Genomic DNA, 18,806 nt, shown 5'->3' with positions numbered 1-18,806 from the left:
TATTCTCAATCTGTTTCCCTTGCATCTTCTGGAACCTTTCCCAGGTACACATTATAGGCAGAAATAAGATGTCATTTCTCAGTTATTTCTTTGATTGTGATACTAAAGTATTGACAAACAAATGGCAGCATGTTAAAGGGTTGGGAACTTATTACATGACAGCTGATCCATGATAACTGTCTGTGCCCCCAGTATAAGGAAAAGACAAAGCATAGTAGTTTGCCCTGTTTTATTAAGAATTACACTGCCATGTATTTGTTTTCCCTTACTACATGGAAAGAGGGGGCACATGAACAGTTACTACAAAACAGCTGGTGCACAGCTATTCTTCTTAAATCATTACATCTTGTTCATTTATTCATACCCCAAATTGAGATTCTAATTAAAAAATGCCGCTCAATTCTGCTTCTGTTTCTTAGGTAAAGTGCTTTTATTTAAAATCATCTTTTAAAAAAAATATCACCTGGAACTGAGATACAATGTTTTGAATTATTTTACAATTGAAAGATTTTTTTATAGTGCCATTTTTTTCATTATATAGGAAAGGCTGGCTTGAATTTAAGCAAGATAATTCTTTGAAGAAATAATAATCCAACTCAATTATTTCATCATAACTACAGCCATAAAGATCAGCTTCAATTAATAGGCTGCTAAAGACTTTAAGCCAAAAATCACATTTACTTAGGAGGGACTAGAGTTTAGTAACGATCACTCAAGGAAAAAAAAAGGAAAAGAAAAAAACAGCATGCAACATCCCAGTATTAAGTCATTTTCAAACAATCATCATCATTATGATCATAAAAGGTGTCTAGAGTGAAACTGTTTATCATTTCTTGTGATTTTAGTTTTTAATATATTTGGAAACTTTTATTTGAATACTTCAAGAGTGCAATGTAGCTTTGATAAAGTCTCTAATAATATTCTAAAAATGGTGAATGTTAACAAACATTTTAGCTGCAGTCGTACCATATAATGCATGCAGACTTCAGCATCCATAGAGTCCCTTCTTTGTTCAGAAATCTACTCTCAGTTCTCCAGTGCACAACGGTACCTTAATCATCAGCACAGGACTTTTTGATCCAAGGGAACTTTTAAACACAATATCAAACAATGTCTTTGGAAATCAGAACCCCTGGGCGCTGTTCCTGACTCTTTGAAATCCTTACTTTGCCCCTGAATCATCAAAATGCCAAATGTGATTAACTTTAAGCACCTGAGTGACCTTGTCCCTATTTCATAGATTTCATAGACATTAGGGCTGGAAGGGATGTATAAGATCATCAGGTCCAGCCCCTGCCCAGAGGGCAGGAAATCTGCTGGGGTCAAAGGATCCCAGCAAGATAAGCATCCAAATGTTTCTTGAAAGTGTCCAGAGTAGGTGCTTGTACCACCTCTGAGGGGAATCTACTCCAGACCTTTGGGGCTTGCACAGTAAAGAAGTTTTTCTGTATGTCCAGCCTAAAATGGTCTTGCAGGAGTTTGTGACCATTGGATCTTGTCATCCCCTAGGGTGCTCTGGTGAACAGGTGTTCCCCCAGATCCTGATGCACACCCTTTATGTACTTGTAGGCTGCCACCATGGCTTGTAGGCTTTACCATTTAGTAAAGCAATCAATAGACACTGAGGTGTATTTGACTTCGCAGACACTTAAAGTAAAGCATGGACATAAGTGCCTTGCTGGCTCAGGGCTTTCTATCTCAGTTAACTTAGCTGTGAAATAGATTTAATAACATGGAATTCCTCAGCTTTGTTAGATTTGCTGGTTCTGCAAATCCTGCTTAAATTTCTTTAAGTTCTTTGAGTTTCTCGTATAAGGTCATGAAGAGCATGCAATATCAAATGAGAGAGGTGTTCATTTATACCTGGAATCATGTCAGTGCCCTACTAGCAGCCAGACTTTCAGGTTTCCTTTCTCCCTTCTTTCCCTCCTTCCCTCCCTCCTATTGCTATAATTGTTGCATATCAAACCTTCCAGGCACAAATAGTATGGAGCAGTATGAACTGCCTCATTAACAGGGATCCTAGTTTTCTCTGATTAAAAACAGCAAATCCTCTGATTAAAAACCCCAAATCTGTGATAAAAATTAAAGGCCCCCCCACAGCCCCTCCCAATGCTGCTGGTACCCCACACTCCCTCCCCCCACAGTCTCAACAGCCCTCCTGATGCCCCTCACACCAGTCCCCCAGACCCACAGATATGCAGACACAGACACTGACACCCACCCCAGCAGATAAGTGTGTGGGTGGGGAAGGGAAGGTTCTGGGGAGTAGGTCAAGAAGGGGGGAATGTGCTTCTGTGCCCACTCCCACTCCCAGGGCCAGGGGATGAGGACAGGGGTGCCACTCTGTGGGCCACACGCATGCTGGGCAGCCTGGCAGGAGGTTCACACACAGAGGCTGCCACGGCAATTCTGCTACTGCACCCTGCGCTACCATCCCATGGCCACCTGCATGGCTTTGTGGGCGAGTGGCGCAGGGCACAGCAGCAGCAGTGCAGTGACAACCACCGTGTGTGGGTCACATATGTGATGCCCAGCCAAGGTGTGAAACGGGGGGCTTGCATGCAGCGGCATGCCCCGTGACCAGCTGCACAGCTCCACAGTGGTGCAGGGTGGTGGCGGCTGCATGCAGGGTGGCGGGGATTTGCAGGAAAGCACTGCCACCATGAAGCCATGCCCTTCGCCCCTGCGGCAGCAGCAGTGTGGTGATGGCTGGACAGCATGCAGCCATCCCCCCACCACCACCACCACCCCACACTGCGGAGCATGGCTCCATGGCAGCGTGGGAGGTTTTGTAGGCAGCGGCCATTCCTGCCATCACAGGCCTCCAGGTAAGCATCAGTGGCCGCTGTGTACTATCCCAAGCCCCCGTCCCCCACCCCTGGGCCCCCCTCCCCCACCAATGCTCGACAGCTCTTGCCCGCAAAGCCCCCCCCAGAGGTGCACCCCTGCCCTTACCCCCTGGCCCTGCTCCCAGCTGCAATGTGCTGCCTGGGCCCAGCAGCACCCCCTGCTCCCTCAGCCCCCAACCATCTTCCCCAGCCCTGCCCCACAGCCCCACTTACCTCCATGCTCCAGGGGCGAAGGGTAAGTCTGAGTCTGAGCCCAGCCTTGGCTGCCTCAAAGGCTCAGGCCCCTCCCTTCCTCCTCTCCCTCCCCCTCCAGCCAGGGCTGGCAGTTTCCTGCCCTTTTTGGAGCTCCTTTTTGGAGCTGTGCCAGCCTGCAAGAGCTCTTTGCAAAAGCTGAGAACCCATGGATTTCTCTGCTAAAAAGAGAAATCCGCGTTTTCTCTGATAAAAACAGGGAATTCATGGTTTTCTTCATTTTTCCATGGGAAATGTAAAACCCAGATCCCTGCTTATTAATTTGAAGAGGTGTTACGTTTTGTGGCTTGTGATGATAACTTGTTAGCACTTTTAATTATTTCATGGCTGATCAAAGCAAATTAGAAAGCAATGCATGATTGTTTTCACAGTCTTCTCAGTCTTGTCTCATTTTTGTGCTTTGAAAAAGTAGTAGTGTATTTTCCCCTGCAGTCAGACTTGTAGAGCCAAAAGGTTGGTAGGAAGAAACAGACCCTCATGAAGGGGGACCTGAGCATCACAAAAAAGAAACCAGTCTTGCAGATTGTAGTAAGACTTACAAATCCTACCACGTTGACCAGACTGATCTTTTACATAGCAATAGGGATGTGTTGTAACCACAGCCATTAATCTTTCTCCCAGGATGTAATAGTTACTGATTTAATTCTACTAGAGACTGTCATTCGTTTTAGGCAGACATTGACCCACTAACTAATTTTTGGGTTTCTCTATATAACTGTGCATGTTAGAAATGTCATCTTCTTAAATGAAAGCTGAGATTATTTTGTTGATACCATCCATGTATCTTCAAACCCTGTTATGTCTTTCCCTCAGAATGGCCCTGTTCACTGTGGCTAGGGACAGACATTACACATAAACTGGTTTAAGTGATCAGAAACTGGTTTAAACGTGTAACAGAACAGATGTTCAGTGCACATAAACCAGTTTGAAAATGGCTGAAACTGGTTTGAGGTAAACCTGGTTAAATGTAGTATCAGATTTAACTGACTTGAGTCAAACCAATTTATACAGTGTCTGTCCCAGACCCCTTCCTGGTTTAAGTTAAACCAGAGTCCCCCAGCAACCCAAATGCTTTGCAACCTTGGGTGGGGCTCTGCTCTCTGCTCCAGCCCAGCAGGGCTAGCCCCACCCCTCTGCTTCCTGCTCAGAGCTCTGGCAGAAACTGCAGGTACAGTGGCATCTGCCTGGCTTCGTCCTGCTCCCCCCCCCACCCCCCCCCCCCCTCAACCCGGGGTTCTCCCCCCACTCCCTGCTCAAGCAGGGATTCTCCACTCCCCTCTGCCTTACACAGATGCCTCTCATCATTAGTTAGCATACCACATGCTGGCTACAGTCTGGGCTGTGGAAAATGGAACAAAGGCAGACAGGACAGTGTTGGCCTAGGTCTTTTTGGAGCTAATCAACAGGTAGCTGGTAATGTCCCTCCATTCCTTCCTTGGAAAAAGTTGTTTAAGAAAAGCTTGAACTAAGGAGAGAGGCTTTTATTTTGTTTGATGGGCTGATAAATGCTAACAGCTCCCTGTTTAACTCCCTGCTGTGTAACTAAATGTTCTGTTATCAACAGGGACCCTTCCCTAATCAGAGTGTCCTGCCGGGGTCTGGCCATGCCCCCGCCTCAGCTTAGCATGTGAAAGGGAAGGCAGGGCTGCTTTAGTGCCCACCCTCCAGCTTCTAGCCTGAGCTACTGCAGGCATGTACCTGCATTTCTGGGAGGTCTGTACACTTACAAACTGATTCAGCCTAGGCAGATTAGAATAAACTGCAAAGATTGAATCAATTCAGGCTCAGGCTTTTTTAATGTTTGTCCCTAGCCTATATGTATCTGGTCTAGTCTAGACTACAGTCCTCTGCCAGCAGAACTTTTGAGTGTATCTATACTCAGAGCTACTCTGAAGTGGCAGAACCCTTCTTTGTGCTGCTAGAGTTACATTGCTTCTCCTAAATGAAAGACATCTTCTGCAACTATCTGGTAGGCACAGAAGATCCATGTAGATGCTTCTATGCCTTCCTATAATTTTAGAGGTTTATTGTTGCGAATCAAACCTTCCCTTTCCAAGTTTTACTTTGCACACTGCCCATCTAGCATCTGCAGTGGACCCACAAGAAGTGGTTTCTCCTTTGACATCAACTTCTGCCATCCGTACCAGATAAGTGTAGACAAGGCCACTGAACCTCTCAAGAATTGTCATGATCACATGTACAGTCTGCTGAGGTTAAAGTTCCATTTTAATCATTCACATTACTTTTTAAAATCCTATTCACATCCTGAATGGAAGACATGCAAAATGAATCATCCTCATCATTGTTCTGCTCCATTCCCAACAACCCTCTAGCATGGGTGAATATGTTCTGTGTTAAGAACCAGGAGAATGTGAACTGTTCTTCAATATGTCTTTAATAGTGCTTTGCCCTCCATAACTCTTATTAATTAGCTTGGCCTCATAGTTTTCATAAACTATGGATGAAACCCAGATCTCTTACATAGTAAATTAAGTCTCCGCTACTCACTCATGCAGTCTCCCAGAGAGGATTTGCCAAGCATTAGCTCTTGACTGGACTTCTTCTAAAAGAGGTTATTCTTCCATAGGTAATGCTGGTGAACTGCTTTTTCAGTGCATTATTTAGCTTCTATTAGTATATGCGCATAGCTTTATGCCACTGTCAGCATAATGTAATTTGTCCTGTAGCTCAAGTGGTAAAAGTCTGTGCAGCAACACTGAAGTTTTGGACATTAAATTCCACTGCTGATGCATGATCGGAGAGTTTGCTATGGTTAAAATGTCATTTTAATTTGCCATTTTTCATTATGAAAGAATTTACATGTAGAGGCTTCATTTAAAAGAAAGTTGTCTGGGTTGCCAAGCATTTAAAAGTTAGGGAATTCTAGATTTGAAGTCACCTGTACTTTAATTAGGTTCAGTTATTGTCAAATATAATGGTGTAGTCTTCAGTTAAGTGAGAACTGGATTTCTTGTCCATGGGGCTCCAACCTTGCTCAGAGCTTGCGACAGTGGTAAAAGAGTGAGGCAACTATTTCATAGTTCACTGTATCCCTTTATTTTTCCTTGTGTGACCCCAGGTTTTTTCTACTTCTGCATCATTTATTATCACAAAACTTTGTTTTTTCAGTCATGTGGTAATATATATTGTTTTTAATAATCGGTAAATGTATTTTTCTTAATAAAGCCAACTTTAAACAGTTCAGTTGAATCAAACAGCAGTATATTTGATGAAAAACTTCAAATTTTTATTGAACATATTATGGCAAAGGGCTTTATATTGAGGAACTGTCATAAAAATCAATCCCCCCAAAAAACCCAAAACAATATAGTAATATCTTCAAGCTAACATGCAGTCCCAGGTAAGTTTTAAAGTGGTTTCTACCAGAATCTTACTGAGTACTTATATTCTGTTGTACTTTTTTTCAGATAATCATTCAAAGCCAATGGAAATTGATGGGGATATTGAAATTCCTCCTAACAAAGCAACAGTCCTTCGGGGCCATGAGTCAGAGGTGTTCATCTGTGCCTGGAACCCTGTCAGTGACCTACTAGCATCCGGGTAAGTCAGTTACTGAAAATATTTTCCCTGGGAATAAAATATCATCTGCTGTAATTGGGAGCTATTTAAAGAAGCAAGAATATAAAGGAGACTGTGCAATTTTGATAAGTCATGTCTCTCTGAGGGTAATGGTATCAGTGTGCTATTTGAAAGAATTGTGAGGTGATGCACTGCCTCAAGTCCATGCACAGTTAGCAGATGCTAGGTCTGAAGACACTATTGTCCTGAATATATATGTCATACTTTATTGATTTATATTTTTAAATATCCTTGGAAAATCCTCAGTGTGCTAGGAGCTCATCTACATGACTCTCACTCTTGTTAGGCAAGGCTGAGCACTCCCATTTCTCCCATTTCTTAGCCTGCCTCTTCAGACTAACAGTTTTCTATTAGATTGATTAACAATACTTAGGTAAGATCTTAGTTCTCACAAGGACCAACCCAGATCAGTGGTATTAGGAACATAGAACAGATATCTGGAAGTGAGACCTCCTAGTCATTAAGTCCAGTCCTCTAGTATCTCAGACAGTCAGGTCATAGAATTACTTCACTCGGATCATTCTCTTCCTTAGGGAAGACATAAGACAGAGGTGGGATGGAAAACTGATACCTATCCTAAAATATTTTTAAAAAATAGAATCAGCAACCTCCTCTCCCTCTGCACGAAGAGACAAGGGAATCCCTAACCTGCAGGAAACAGAATTGCAAAGGAATCATACCTCTTCCCTTTTGGAAATGGAGGCAATAAAAAACCTGACCTAAAGAAGCAAGAATGAAAACTATGAACTCCAGAATTAATAGCGCTTCAAGAATATAAATGTGAGGCTCAAACAAACAGAGCAAAGTCTGTGTGACAGTGCAGATAGAAAACAGTCATCAGTAACTGCTGACAGCAAACAGACGTTTTGGGAAAATGGTGTCTTTTATGAAAAGTTATGTGACTGGTAGAATAGATCTAGGGAGAAGAACATCTATGATATGAGATTTTTTTTGTGAATTCTAGAAGGCATTAAGTCTGAGGAATTCACAGAAACCTTCTGAATACCTTTTTTTTTTTTTTTAAAGAGAACTTAACTACAGCATTTCCTTCTGATAATCTGAATAGAATATGGGATTAATTTATCCCATAACATCTTTGTATTATATTGGTTTCTAAATTGACAGAGATACAAACTACATGTAGACTAGGCCCTAAAATGTAGATTGTATTAATTATTTGGATTGTATTAAGTATTGTAAACTCTTTGGGACAGGAATTGTCTTTTCTAGACTTTTGCACAGCACCTAGTACTGTAGGGCTTTGATCTACGATTGGGGCCCACAGGTACTACCACAAAACCAGTAACAAAGTATCATCCTACTAATTACAGCAATAAAATGGACCTATATCATGCATTCACAGTATTCTCACTTAGCCTGCTTCCTCAGCCTACCAGTCTTTTGTAAGGTTGATTAACAATGGCTGCATCTACGTGAGACACTGACTGCACAGTCATTAGTGCACAGTCATTTAGTACTTGTATAAAGCAAGTACTAAATGACTGTGCAGTAACTAGAGTTACTGCACAGTAGCATCTCCAAACAGGTTTTTTTGTGATGCTGACTGTGACTACTGTGCAGTAGCATTGAATCATACTTTCTTCCACGTAACTCTACTGTACAGTAGTCACAGGCTACTGTGCAGTCAGCATCTTATGTAGATGCTGTGAGATCTTAGCTTGCACAAAGACCAACCCAGATCAGTGTTATTAGAAACATAGGGCAGTAATCTGGAAGTGACCTCCTAGTCATTCAGTCCAACCCCATGGTATCTCAGACAGTTAGATCATAGAATTACTTATCTTGGATCATTCTCTTCCTGACACAGTGTAGAGATGCAGAAAATGAAACTAGCTTCCAAGTTATATGTTTGATTCCTATTAAGGAACCATAGTGTGCACCAAGTCTTCCTGGTAAGACTGAATGAATATTTTCCAGAAACAGACATTTTTTTTAAATTTGCATTCATAAGGCCAAAACAGCAGTAAAATTCCAGAATGCCACTCTCTTTATAACTACCCACTGCATAAATCTTCCTGCTCTGGAAAACTGCATAATATTAAGTTAAACTGTGACCCAAGAGTATATAATTGAAGAGAAGACATTAAGGATTCAGGAAAAATTAAGAATTCAAATTAACCTCAAAGCCTTAAAATAATTCCTCCTTAATCTGTGAGAGGGATAGAGGGGAGGAATTTCTACCCATTTAGAGCAGCAAGGTTCTGGAACAGCTTTTTACAAAATGAGACAAAAAAAACCTGTTTTTTTATTTTATTGATTTTTTTAAAAATATATCATTTAAAGATAAAAATATATAGCAACTATAGATGTAAAACTAAACTATGTCACAAATAGTAAGCAATAAAAGAAAAAAAGGTGGAGGGAGGGAAGAGGGAGAGAGAGAGAGAGAGAGAGAATAAAAAAATAGAAGCATGAAATAAACAACAATCTATCTACTAAAATAGTTCAAGAATTCTTTCCAAATTGCACCAAACTTTTCAAAGCAGTTATGCTTGCTAAACATAACTCTCCCCATAAATGACAGCTGCACCATCTCATTGTTCCAGATTTCAACCTTTCCAATGCAACAGTATAATCCAGCACGTTTCTAATAAGACCTGCTGTCAAAGTGCAATCTGGGAAGGATTCAGTTTGAATTCCTCGGGGATATACCCAGGAACATACACATTTTCCAAAGGTATCAGTGTTCTATTAAAATCCATGGTACTCTGATTATAATTTCTTTCAATAGGTTATAATTTCTTTTCAAAAGGAATAGATAATGGGGCATGACCAAAAACTTTGACTGAACATTGCCTGAAATATATTACATATCCAACATGTATCTACCCTCATGCCCCAGCTAGCTGGGGCAGCATCTACACATGAGCTGCTGAGCAGTTTTTTACTCCGCAACAGCATAGTATTTGTATTTACAAGTACTATCCTGCTGCGGAGTAAATTAGTTTACTCCAGCCTAATAGGGGTGCATGTGTAAATGCAAGATGTTTGTGGCACAGCTAATTAGTCTACTGCATAGTAAATGTCTTGTGTAGATGTGCCCACTATCTCCTACCTTAATGCCCTGGTATCAGCCTTATTCCATATAGCTATAGTCAGTGGTTCCAATGTTGAATCAAATAAAAAGGGGGGATAATGGGCAACCTTGCCATGACCCGCTTTGCAAGGGAAATGGATCAGATAACTTACTATTGGTCACAGCTGTTGAAGTGAGATTTGTATGCACCATCTTTGTAATACACAAAGAAGTACTTCAGCAAACACAAAAGTCTGCATCTAGTGCTAAAATAGCCAGAGGGACATTGGAATTTTGCACTACTACTACTGTATCAATAACTTGATGTACATGACCTAAAACATGTCTTTTTGATAAAGCCTAATTGAGTTTTGCGCATTAACTTCAGAAGCACCTGTTCAAATCTAAGAGATAAAGTTTTGGCTAGGATTTTGGTATCTAAATTCATTAAAGAAATTGGTCTAGAGTTAGTACAGTTAATGGAATCCTTGCCTCGTTTAGGAATTACAGAAATAATAGCTTTACATAATATTTCTTTAATTTTTTATAAAACTCCACAGAAATCCATTACTGTCCAGAGATTTACTGTTGTTCATGCATTTATGGCCTGGCCAAAGTTATTTTATCTAATGATAAAGGAGCCTCAAAAATTTCCTTTTCCTTATATGAAATTTGTTGTATGGGTATAAAGTCGAGGAACCTATTTTCTCACTAGTAACATCCAGATTTTCAGTGTACAAATTAGAATAAAATTGACTAAACTGTTGGTTGATTTCATTGGGTCATATGAATATTCCCAAGAGGGTCTTTTATAGATGACATTTTATTGTGGGTGGATGTATGCTTTAGTCTATATGCTACTAACTTTCCTGTACATTATCCTAATTCCTGGTAAACTTGATGTAATCAAAATAAAAAGCATAATCTGTCTTCTGGGACAGTAATTTATTCAAATCATATCTCATATTGGTAATAATGCATACTTTATCAAGCAAAGGGTTTGTGACATAATTCTCATCTGAAGCCTTAATTTTTCTTATTAAAATATCTATTTCTATACCCTTTTTTCTTTTTTTGCCAAAGCATATGCTATTATATGTTCTTGTAAAAAGAAGGCCTTAGTAGTTTCTCATAATACTGTAACAGAGTAAGGAGTATGTTGATTAAGCTCCATAAAATTTTTCAGCTCCTCTAAAACGAAAGCTTCAAATATATAATCATTCAACAAGGAGGTGCTGAGTCACCAGTAATTATTAGGGCTGTATGAAGCTTCAGTAGCCGATTTGATTTGAAGGAGATCTGACCCGATTCGGGAGCCAAATCTCCAAATCAAATTGGAAGACCCATTAATCTCTCCTAATCAAAACATAAGCCTCCGAATCGATTCAGAGATTCAGCCATAGACTGTATAGGCAGGCACTAGGCAATACTGGTGGGAGCAGCTGTGGAAGCAGCCTTACAAGCGGAGGGAGCAGATGGACGAGCTGGGGCTGCTAGTGCAAGCCTGGGCTCATCCATCTGGTCCCACCAGCACTGCCTGCCTGTATAATCTATAGCTGAATATGATTTGGTGCCAAATAGCTTTGGATTCAGCCAAATCAAATCAGTACAGTGATTCGAATCACCGAATCAAATTATTGTCCCTCCGAATTGCCGAATCTGAAGCAAATACTTTCTGTTTTGCACAGACCTAGTAATTATATACAGCCAGTCTATCTGTGAGGAAAGGTTGAAGCTCCACCTCAGTGTTATCTGCAACAGCTATAGAGGCAATAGAGGTATTAACTACAGTCAGTTCTGCTTTGAGAAACTAAACAGTAGTCACTTCTAAAATATACTGACTGAGGTGTTGGAAAAAGAACCTTATAATCACTTATTGTTGGATTCACTATTCACCAAATATCTATTAAACCATGGTCTGACATATAACTTTGAATGACTTCTCTCAAAGTCAGTTTTGTGGATGGAGATACCCAAGACCTATCAATGACAAGATCCAAACATTAATTCCAATGTACCCCCAAAGCATAACAATATTTCCCTAGTACAGAGATCTTTCAAAAAAAAAAAAAAAAAAGATAAAATGTGCATTGTCTGTTTTGGGACCATAGACATCTCAAAGTAAAAATGAAATCTACATGATAACATTTGCAAAAACAAATCTACCTTTGGGATCACCTATGTCAATTAAATGGGGGCAAAATCTTTTATGCACTAAAATAAGAACTGCAATAACTTTGTGTTAAATACACTAGGAATTGCTAACCCCACCCAATTGTGCTCTAATTTCTGAGAATCCTCTGTGAAGAGATGAGTTTGTTGGAGCATAGCAATATCAGTTCTCTGTCTTCTAAGAAAAGATCATATTTTCTTCTTTTTAATAGGACTGTTGAGGCCATTTCCATTCCAAGATACACACTTAATAGATTGGCCATTATCAATAATTTTATCTTCTGTGTTCAACTTGGTGCATAGCTGGCGATTTGCCAGTTTCCTTAAATCAAATGAACCACATTTAATCTGTATCCTGCCATAGTTTGTAATATCACCATTCTTTCATATGTTTAGAGCTAAGGGTGCACCGATATATTGGTGGCTATCAGATTGGCACTGGTAAAAGGAGAAATCGCCTTTTTTTGGTGATTGTAGCCAATAATTATGGTCGTGTGGCTGGACCACCCTGGCAAGTCTTGTCGGGTCCCCACACTCTGCTGCCAGCCTGAGCCCATGGCAAAATACAGGTCCTGGCAAGCAGCAGAAGTGGGAGGAGGTGCCAGGAAGCAGTCTCAGGGTGTGGTCCTCAGCTACAAAGGGACCGTTACCAGCTCCTGGCATTGTTGCTTCCACTGCCATGGCAATACTGTGCACACAGCAGGGGCCTGAGCACCAGGGCTGTTGCAGAGAAGTTGGACTATGTGCAAGTGGGGTAAGGTACTGTGCAAGGGACATTCTGTTTCTCCAGGCACCTTTGCAAAAGTGGCTTCCCCCTCATGGCTGTGGGAGTTTGACTGCACAGGGCCCACCAGCACTGAGGCAGCAGCATGCTGTGGGGCTCCAAACACACCCAGTGCCAATGTCCACATGAGGGTACCGCCCTGCCCACTTGGGAGGGAAGTGTGGGCTGTGCGGGGAGTAGAGCTGAAGATAGGTTCCTTGGGCAAGGAGGCAATGTGCATGGGAATAAAGCAGTCACTGCCTACCTCATTGAGGGCTGGAGCAGGCAGGGCGTGTGTGTGTGTGTGTGTGTGTGTGTGTGTGTGTGTGTGTGTGTGTGTGTGTGTGTGTGTGTGTTATAAATGCAAAACAAACTAAATAAAAAGGTTTATGTCAGTAGTTTAAAATGCCTTTTACTATTACTCAATAGTAATAGTCAGCCGATCTGGTTGGTTAATCATTGGCTATCGGTATCGGCCAAGAAGATCTTGATCGGTGCACCCCTATTTAAAGCTCATAATAAAATACACTCTCAAGCACCCTCTTGAAAAGATCATGAAGCAGAAGAGGATCAGAAATGAAAATGAACAAGAAAATAAGTATAAAGTACAAGAAAAACTAACATATCTGATGGGAAGGTTTGGACAGATGTAACCCAAAACTCTCTACCTCTCTGCAACAATAAAAACAAGGATATTAACAAAAAATCATATGAATGCCACTCATTAGTAAGCAGCCTTAAATAGTCTAAAAACCTGTACTTTTTCTTTGTTTGGGGGGGCAATTTGGTAAAACACAGATTGTTCTATAAATTCACCCCCTCCACATAGTATCAATGTAATAAAGATTTCTACTTCCTTAGGGTCAGATTTTCCCTCACTGAATCAGATTCAGAACAGCAGGATGACTCATGAAGTATCTTAGCTGCTTGCTTGCTGCAGTTTTCCTAGTTTAAACAGAGCCTACTTTTCAGACACCTCGCAGTGAAGATCAGAAAACTAATATGAGAATGCCAGGCTTTCCTAGTTCTCTAGCAGCTTTCAGCACTCTCTTCTTCGTGGTAGATTGCAGGAACATGGCTATGAAGGCCATTGGTTTTTCTCCCAAATCAGGCTTCTTATAGTGAAATCTGTGGGCCTTCTCTCTCCAGATCAGTGCCTGAACTTTTATCAGGGAGTTTTAACACACTACTTTTATTACAAACTCACATGTAGTTTTATTACAAACTCAGTGGAATGACCTTTTTTGAACCAATCAAGCACTCCAACCATGTGGATATTGTATCTCCTAGATCTGTCTTTCAAGTCCAGTTCTTTGTTTCTCAGAGCCTTCAGTTCCTTGCTGTGAAAGCCTCTCTATGTGGCTGTTTCCACAATCCAATCTGCAGGCAGAAACTCTGTCCTCCACTCCCTAAACCAGCTTCACCATGCCCTAGATCAGAGAAGCAAGTCCTCCATCTGCCCCTCAAATTTGACCTCAAAGGCATTAATCTTGGAAGCTAAAATGCTTCGTGGTTTTTTGATGGCCTCTGACAACAGAGTGGGGCAAGACCTTTTTCCGTCCATAAAGCAGGATCTATAGTGTCCCAAGAATAATTTCTGCCAGAGTTTGACAGATATTAAGAGCCCAACATGCTACACAACTGAAAGTGGCAGAAAATGTTGCAAAAAAGCTGGAGCCTGTTAGACTTGCATCTACTTCAGTCCACAATAGTACATACTGGATACTTTAAATCTAACTATGTTTAAAGTAGAGCTCCATAATTTCAGAATGAGATTATATAACTCTGTATAAATTTATATAAGATTATTTCTTGCTGCAGCAAGTAGGACATGGACCAATGGCTTGAATTTGCAGCAAAATAGGTTTAGATTGGATATCCGGAAAAACTTCACTTTTAGAACAGTGAGGCAATGGAATAGACTGCCTAGGGAGGTTGTGGGTTCTCTATCGCTGGAGCAGGTGAACAGGGATGATTTAGATATAGCTGCTGCATGTCAGAGGTTTTTTTAGGGGTTTGGGATGTAGCCGTGTTGGTCTAAGGACATAGGCAGACAAGGTTCCTTGGGTGAATTTGATATCTTTTATTAGACCAACCCAAATGGTTGGAGAATAGTTATTAAGCAAGCTTTCGGGTTCAAAAACCCTTCGTCAGGCTAAGGAAGCTTCGGCAGTTGGTGTGTGCTCTTCCTGGATGGAAGAGGTTTTTTTAAGACTTCTTCAGCAGCATTGGGTGCTGGCTGCAGCCAAGGCTGGGGTTTTTGACTAAGGTGTGCCAATGCTTCTGCTGGAAATTAAACCCAGAGGTTCCTGACTAGTGGGACCTGTCCCTCCACTCAGGGTTAGACTGATCATCATATTTGGTGCAAGGAGTTTTACCTTATGGTCAGATTGGTATGGACTATGGAGGGGTTTGTCTTCCTCTGTAGTGGGGGGGGGGGGGGGGGGGCATAGCCCTCTACCAGGGATCTCTTCAGTGTATATTAACGACCTTACAGAAACAGGACATTGGCCACTGTGGTCCCCCTGCTTTATCTGTGGCAAGTTAGGATGTTATGTCTTGTGACAGGGTTGACTGTCATTTTGCTAAGATGTCAGACTGGACTTTTTTAGGATAGTTTGGATAGAGGTTATCCTGCCCCAGGCAGGGGTTTGGACTAGTTGACTTATAGAGGTTCCTTCTGGCCCTGCTTTTCTAGGGGCACCTATACACATGCAGGGAGGCTGCTCCAACATGCTGTAATTACAGCACATCGGAGCAGATTCAATTAATCAAGTCTGCTGGAGCGTGGTAATTACCATGCTCCAGCAGACTCCAGCAGATGAGCTTTAGTTAAAAGACCCCTGCCACCATTTTTCAGCACAGGGACACTGATACACATGACACTGGGTGCTTTAATTAGAGCGTATCTCAGAGCCACTTTAATTAAAGTGCACCCTTCCCCCCCGCCCCGCAACTCTTGTACCACATCTATAAATGCCCTATGATTCTATGATCCTAGGATATGACATAGTATCTAAGAAAGTAGGGGGGCTGTTTCTGATGACACAGGAGCTCCCTTCAGTCCTATATTCTAAGAAATGTGTTCTATTTATTTACTGGTAATTTTTCCCACAGCATTACCAGTTCTGTGTAGCAATCTTTGGATGCTTATGGTGTTGTCCTGATTTATTGGAGGAAATTACTTGGAGAAAAGATTGTAGGGAATAATTCTGGGTATATGGATTCCAGAGTTAAACACTGTTGTAAAAGAAAGCTACCATTTTAAACAATTCATTGGCCTGAAAGGAACGACCAGTTTTATATTGGTTAATTTTCCCCTAGGTATAAAGCATCCACAGTAAAATTCACAAATAACTGTGGCTGGCTCCATTAAAGAAATAATTAACATTCAGGATCTTAATCACTCCATAGAAGAACCAGAACTTTCCCATAGTTCCAGTTTTGCAATTTTATATTGTCTTCTCACAGGAAAATCATCACTTAAGTTCTGGTCCTTGGAAACTGAGGAAGGGCAATGGTTTGAGGCTTAAATTTAGGAGACACTAACATGCTTGTGGATGATACAGAGAGTTTGATTTTACCTTCTTGAAACCTTAATTGCTTCAGTTACCACATGTGTGTCAATAATAGGACTGGGACAAAATGAAAAAATTGTGCTTGAGTCGAACCGTGCTTGTCAAACTAATAGGCCAGTTTCCTTTTTAAAAAACGTCATTCATTTTTGAGGCAAAATAATACAGACATAACTTGCAAATACTGTCCAATATTGATGAGGTATATGCTTACTAATGAGAATGCTAAGGGAAGTACAACTCAAGTAGATTCACAAACACAGTTTTTAGACTACTCACAGAAATAGCATGAGTCAGTTCAGCTGGGATTCACGGACTACAGAGACTAGTGCAGTGTACCACCTAGATGATCGAATTGATACAGAATGCATGGCAGTAATATCAGGCTGTAATATTATATCTGATGGTTTGAGCCTGGCAACATGCCATTGCACAAAAAATATGGACAAGCAATTAGGAGGCATTTTCCTCAACACAGTGATACAAGTTGTCATGAGTGAGGAAAATACATGTTATTGAGGACTACTAAAAATGGAACCAGAAATTTTCCCAAGTTCTGCCTTATAAACACAGATCTTGTGGTCCTTCATGAATCAACTTTTCCAAAGAAGGAATTGTGGCCATTTCATTGTGCTAATACTGAAGTGTTGGTGACTATAACAGCCTTATCATCCCATCCGCTACTGTCTCACAGTTTCTTTGTACTCATGTCTGTCCGTCTGTATGCTTCTGTTGACTGATCTAATGCTCAGAAGATAAGATTTTTCAGAGAGGGACCATATTTTGTTCTTTATATAAGACTGATGCCCCTAGGCACTATCATAATAAAATAATAGTAATAATGAAATTTTCACAGGATGTTTGGCTATTCATCAGAAAATTACTGTTTTAGAAAACATCTTTAGGTAATGTTTGTGACACTACAAGTGTAGTCCAAACTGAAGCCTCCAGGAGCCAAGGACAGTATTTTTCAGTTGAGAGGATCTGGTTGCATAATTAAATTTCAAAGGAGATTAGACTGTTCCATCTGTTTACTTCATAACATCTTAAGAGAGTGGTTTGTATGCCACTGCTGGAATAGGTAAGTCTAGAGCCTTTAGGAAATGATACAAAACCCTCCTGTTTGATAAAAGTTTCCTACCCATAACAAGAACAACTTCCATAACATTCAGGCTAAATACAGACAGTCAAAAAGCCCAAGGCTGAATCGATTCAGTCTTTTCAGGTTAGTCTAAACTGCAAAAATTAAACAGAAACAACTGGACACACATTTGCCTTTAATTCAAGAAATGCAGCCACATGCCTGCACTGGAACATGGCTATCTGGCAATTCCTCTTCCTGTTGCCCCCAAGGTCTTTGGTGTTTGCAGTTCAGCATCACAGAAGCAGGACTCTGCAGGATTGCTCATCAATTCCTCTTCCCGTTTCCAGGTGCCTCTGGAATTGGTAACCCACAGTTGCAGCCAGCAGTAACTTTCAGAAAGTTTAGCAGCTCTGTACTTGGGGGAAGTAGGGTTTAACCCCCATCCCTGGCCAAGACCCCAGCCAGGATGTGCCTGGGTGGGGACAGTCCCTACCTCTCTTCCCCCCATCCCCCCTACTCTGCTGGAGCAGACAACACAGCCCAGCCCAGGCCTGAAAAGCATGCTGGGATGCTGGGGGACTGTGATTTAACTTGAACCAGGAAGGGGTCTGGGACAGAAGTTTCATAAACCAGTTTGACACAAATCAGTTAAGTCTGATACTACATTCAACCAGGTTTATCTTAAACCAGTTTCAGCCATGTTGAAACTGGTTTATGTGCACAGAGCTTATGTTCTGTTATAGGTTTAAACCAGTTTCTGATTACTTAAACCAGTTTATGTGCAACTTCTGTCCGTAGCCTAATAGCTCCCCTTTCTGTTCTTCTCTCTATTCATCCAAACAGACATTTCTATAAGCTGGGTAGAGAGAAAAAAAAAGAGATAACTGAGTGCACAAAGGATTTGCAGTTGCCCATCTCTTCTAAGGAAAGTATCCAGATATTATTATGATAGGCAGTAATACAAAATCCACCACTAGACAGTCATGTACTTTATGAAATAAACTGAAGTTCCAAAACAAATTAATTGCATGTTATGTTTCAGGCAATTAAATAACATTTGTTTGCATGATGAAAACACACACACTGTCTCCCCAGCCACAGCTGCAGTATTTAACATCTGTTCCATTCCTAAAACCCATTTTACCAGTCTCTGAAGTCCAAACTGTTCTCTGCAATATTCACCATCCACACATTATTTTTGTAACCTAGCTAATTTTCTGTGTGGGTTAATATATATATTTATATTACAAACATCTCTGACCTAAACACCTCTGGTCCTTTCGTTTTGAGTGTGTCACGGCGGGGTCCTCGCAGAGGGCCGTGATCTCCTCGAGGTCCCTCGCTCCGTGTCAAGGCCAGCCCAAGGCACCCTCTTATTCTCGCCCGCCACGTCTTGCTGGAATAATATATATATATATATATATAGTTGGGAGGCTGCCTATGACTCCCTGGGCACGGCTACTCGGGACCT

At 41.2% G+C, this 18,806-nt stretch overlaps 1 protein-coding gene across 11 annotated transcripts in view; it reads left to right on the top strand.

The window, feature by feature from the left end:
* TBL1X (transducin beta like 1 X-linked) overlaps positions 1-18,806 on the top strand; it is a 327,967-nt gene that overhangs the window by 273,471 nt on the left and 35,690 nt on the right. For all 11 annotated transcript variants that reach the window (XR_003095073.1, XM_025209254.1, XM_025209250.1 and 8 more), the window contains one exon: positions 6,533-6,665. Coding sequence is in view for 10 of the 11 variants with exons in the window: in XM_025209254.1 (XP_025065039.1) it covers positions 6,533-6,665 (133 nt within the window). In the remaining variant the exon portion in view is untranslated. The remainder of the gene's footprint in view (positions 1-6,532; positions 6,666-18,806) is intronic.

The sequence above is a fragment of the Alligator sinensis genome, unplaced genomic scaffold, assembly GCF_000455745.1.
Source record: "Alligator sinensis unplaced genomic scaffold, ASM45574v1 scaffold312_2, whole genome shotgun sequence".
In the NCBI taxonomy this organism is placed as follows: domain Eukaryota; kingdom Metazoa; phylum Chordata; order Crocodylia; family Alligatoridae; genus Alligator; species Alligator sinensis.
This window is presented reverse-complemented; position numbering and strand designations above follow the sequence as displayed.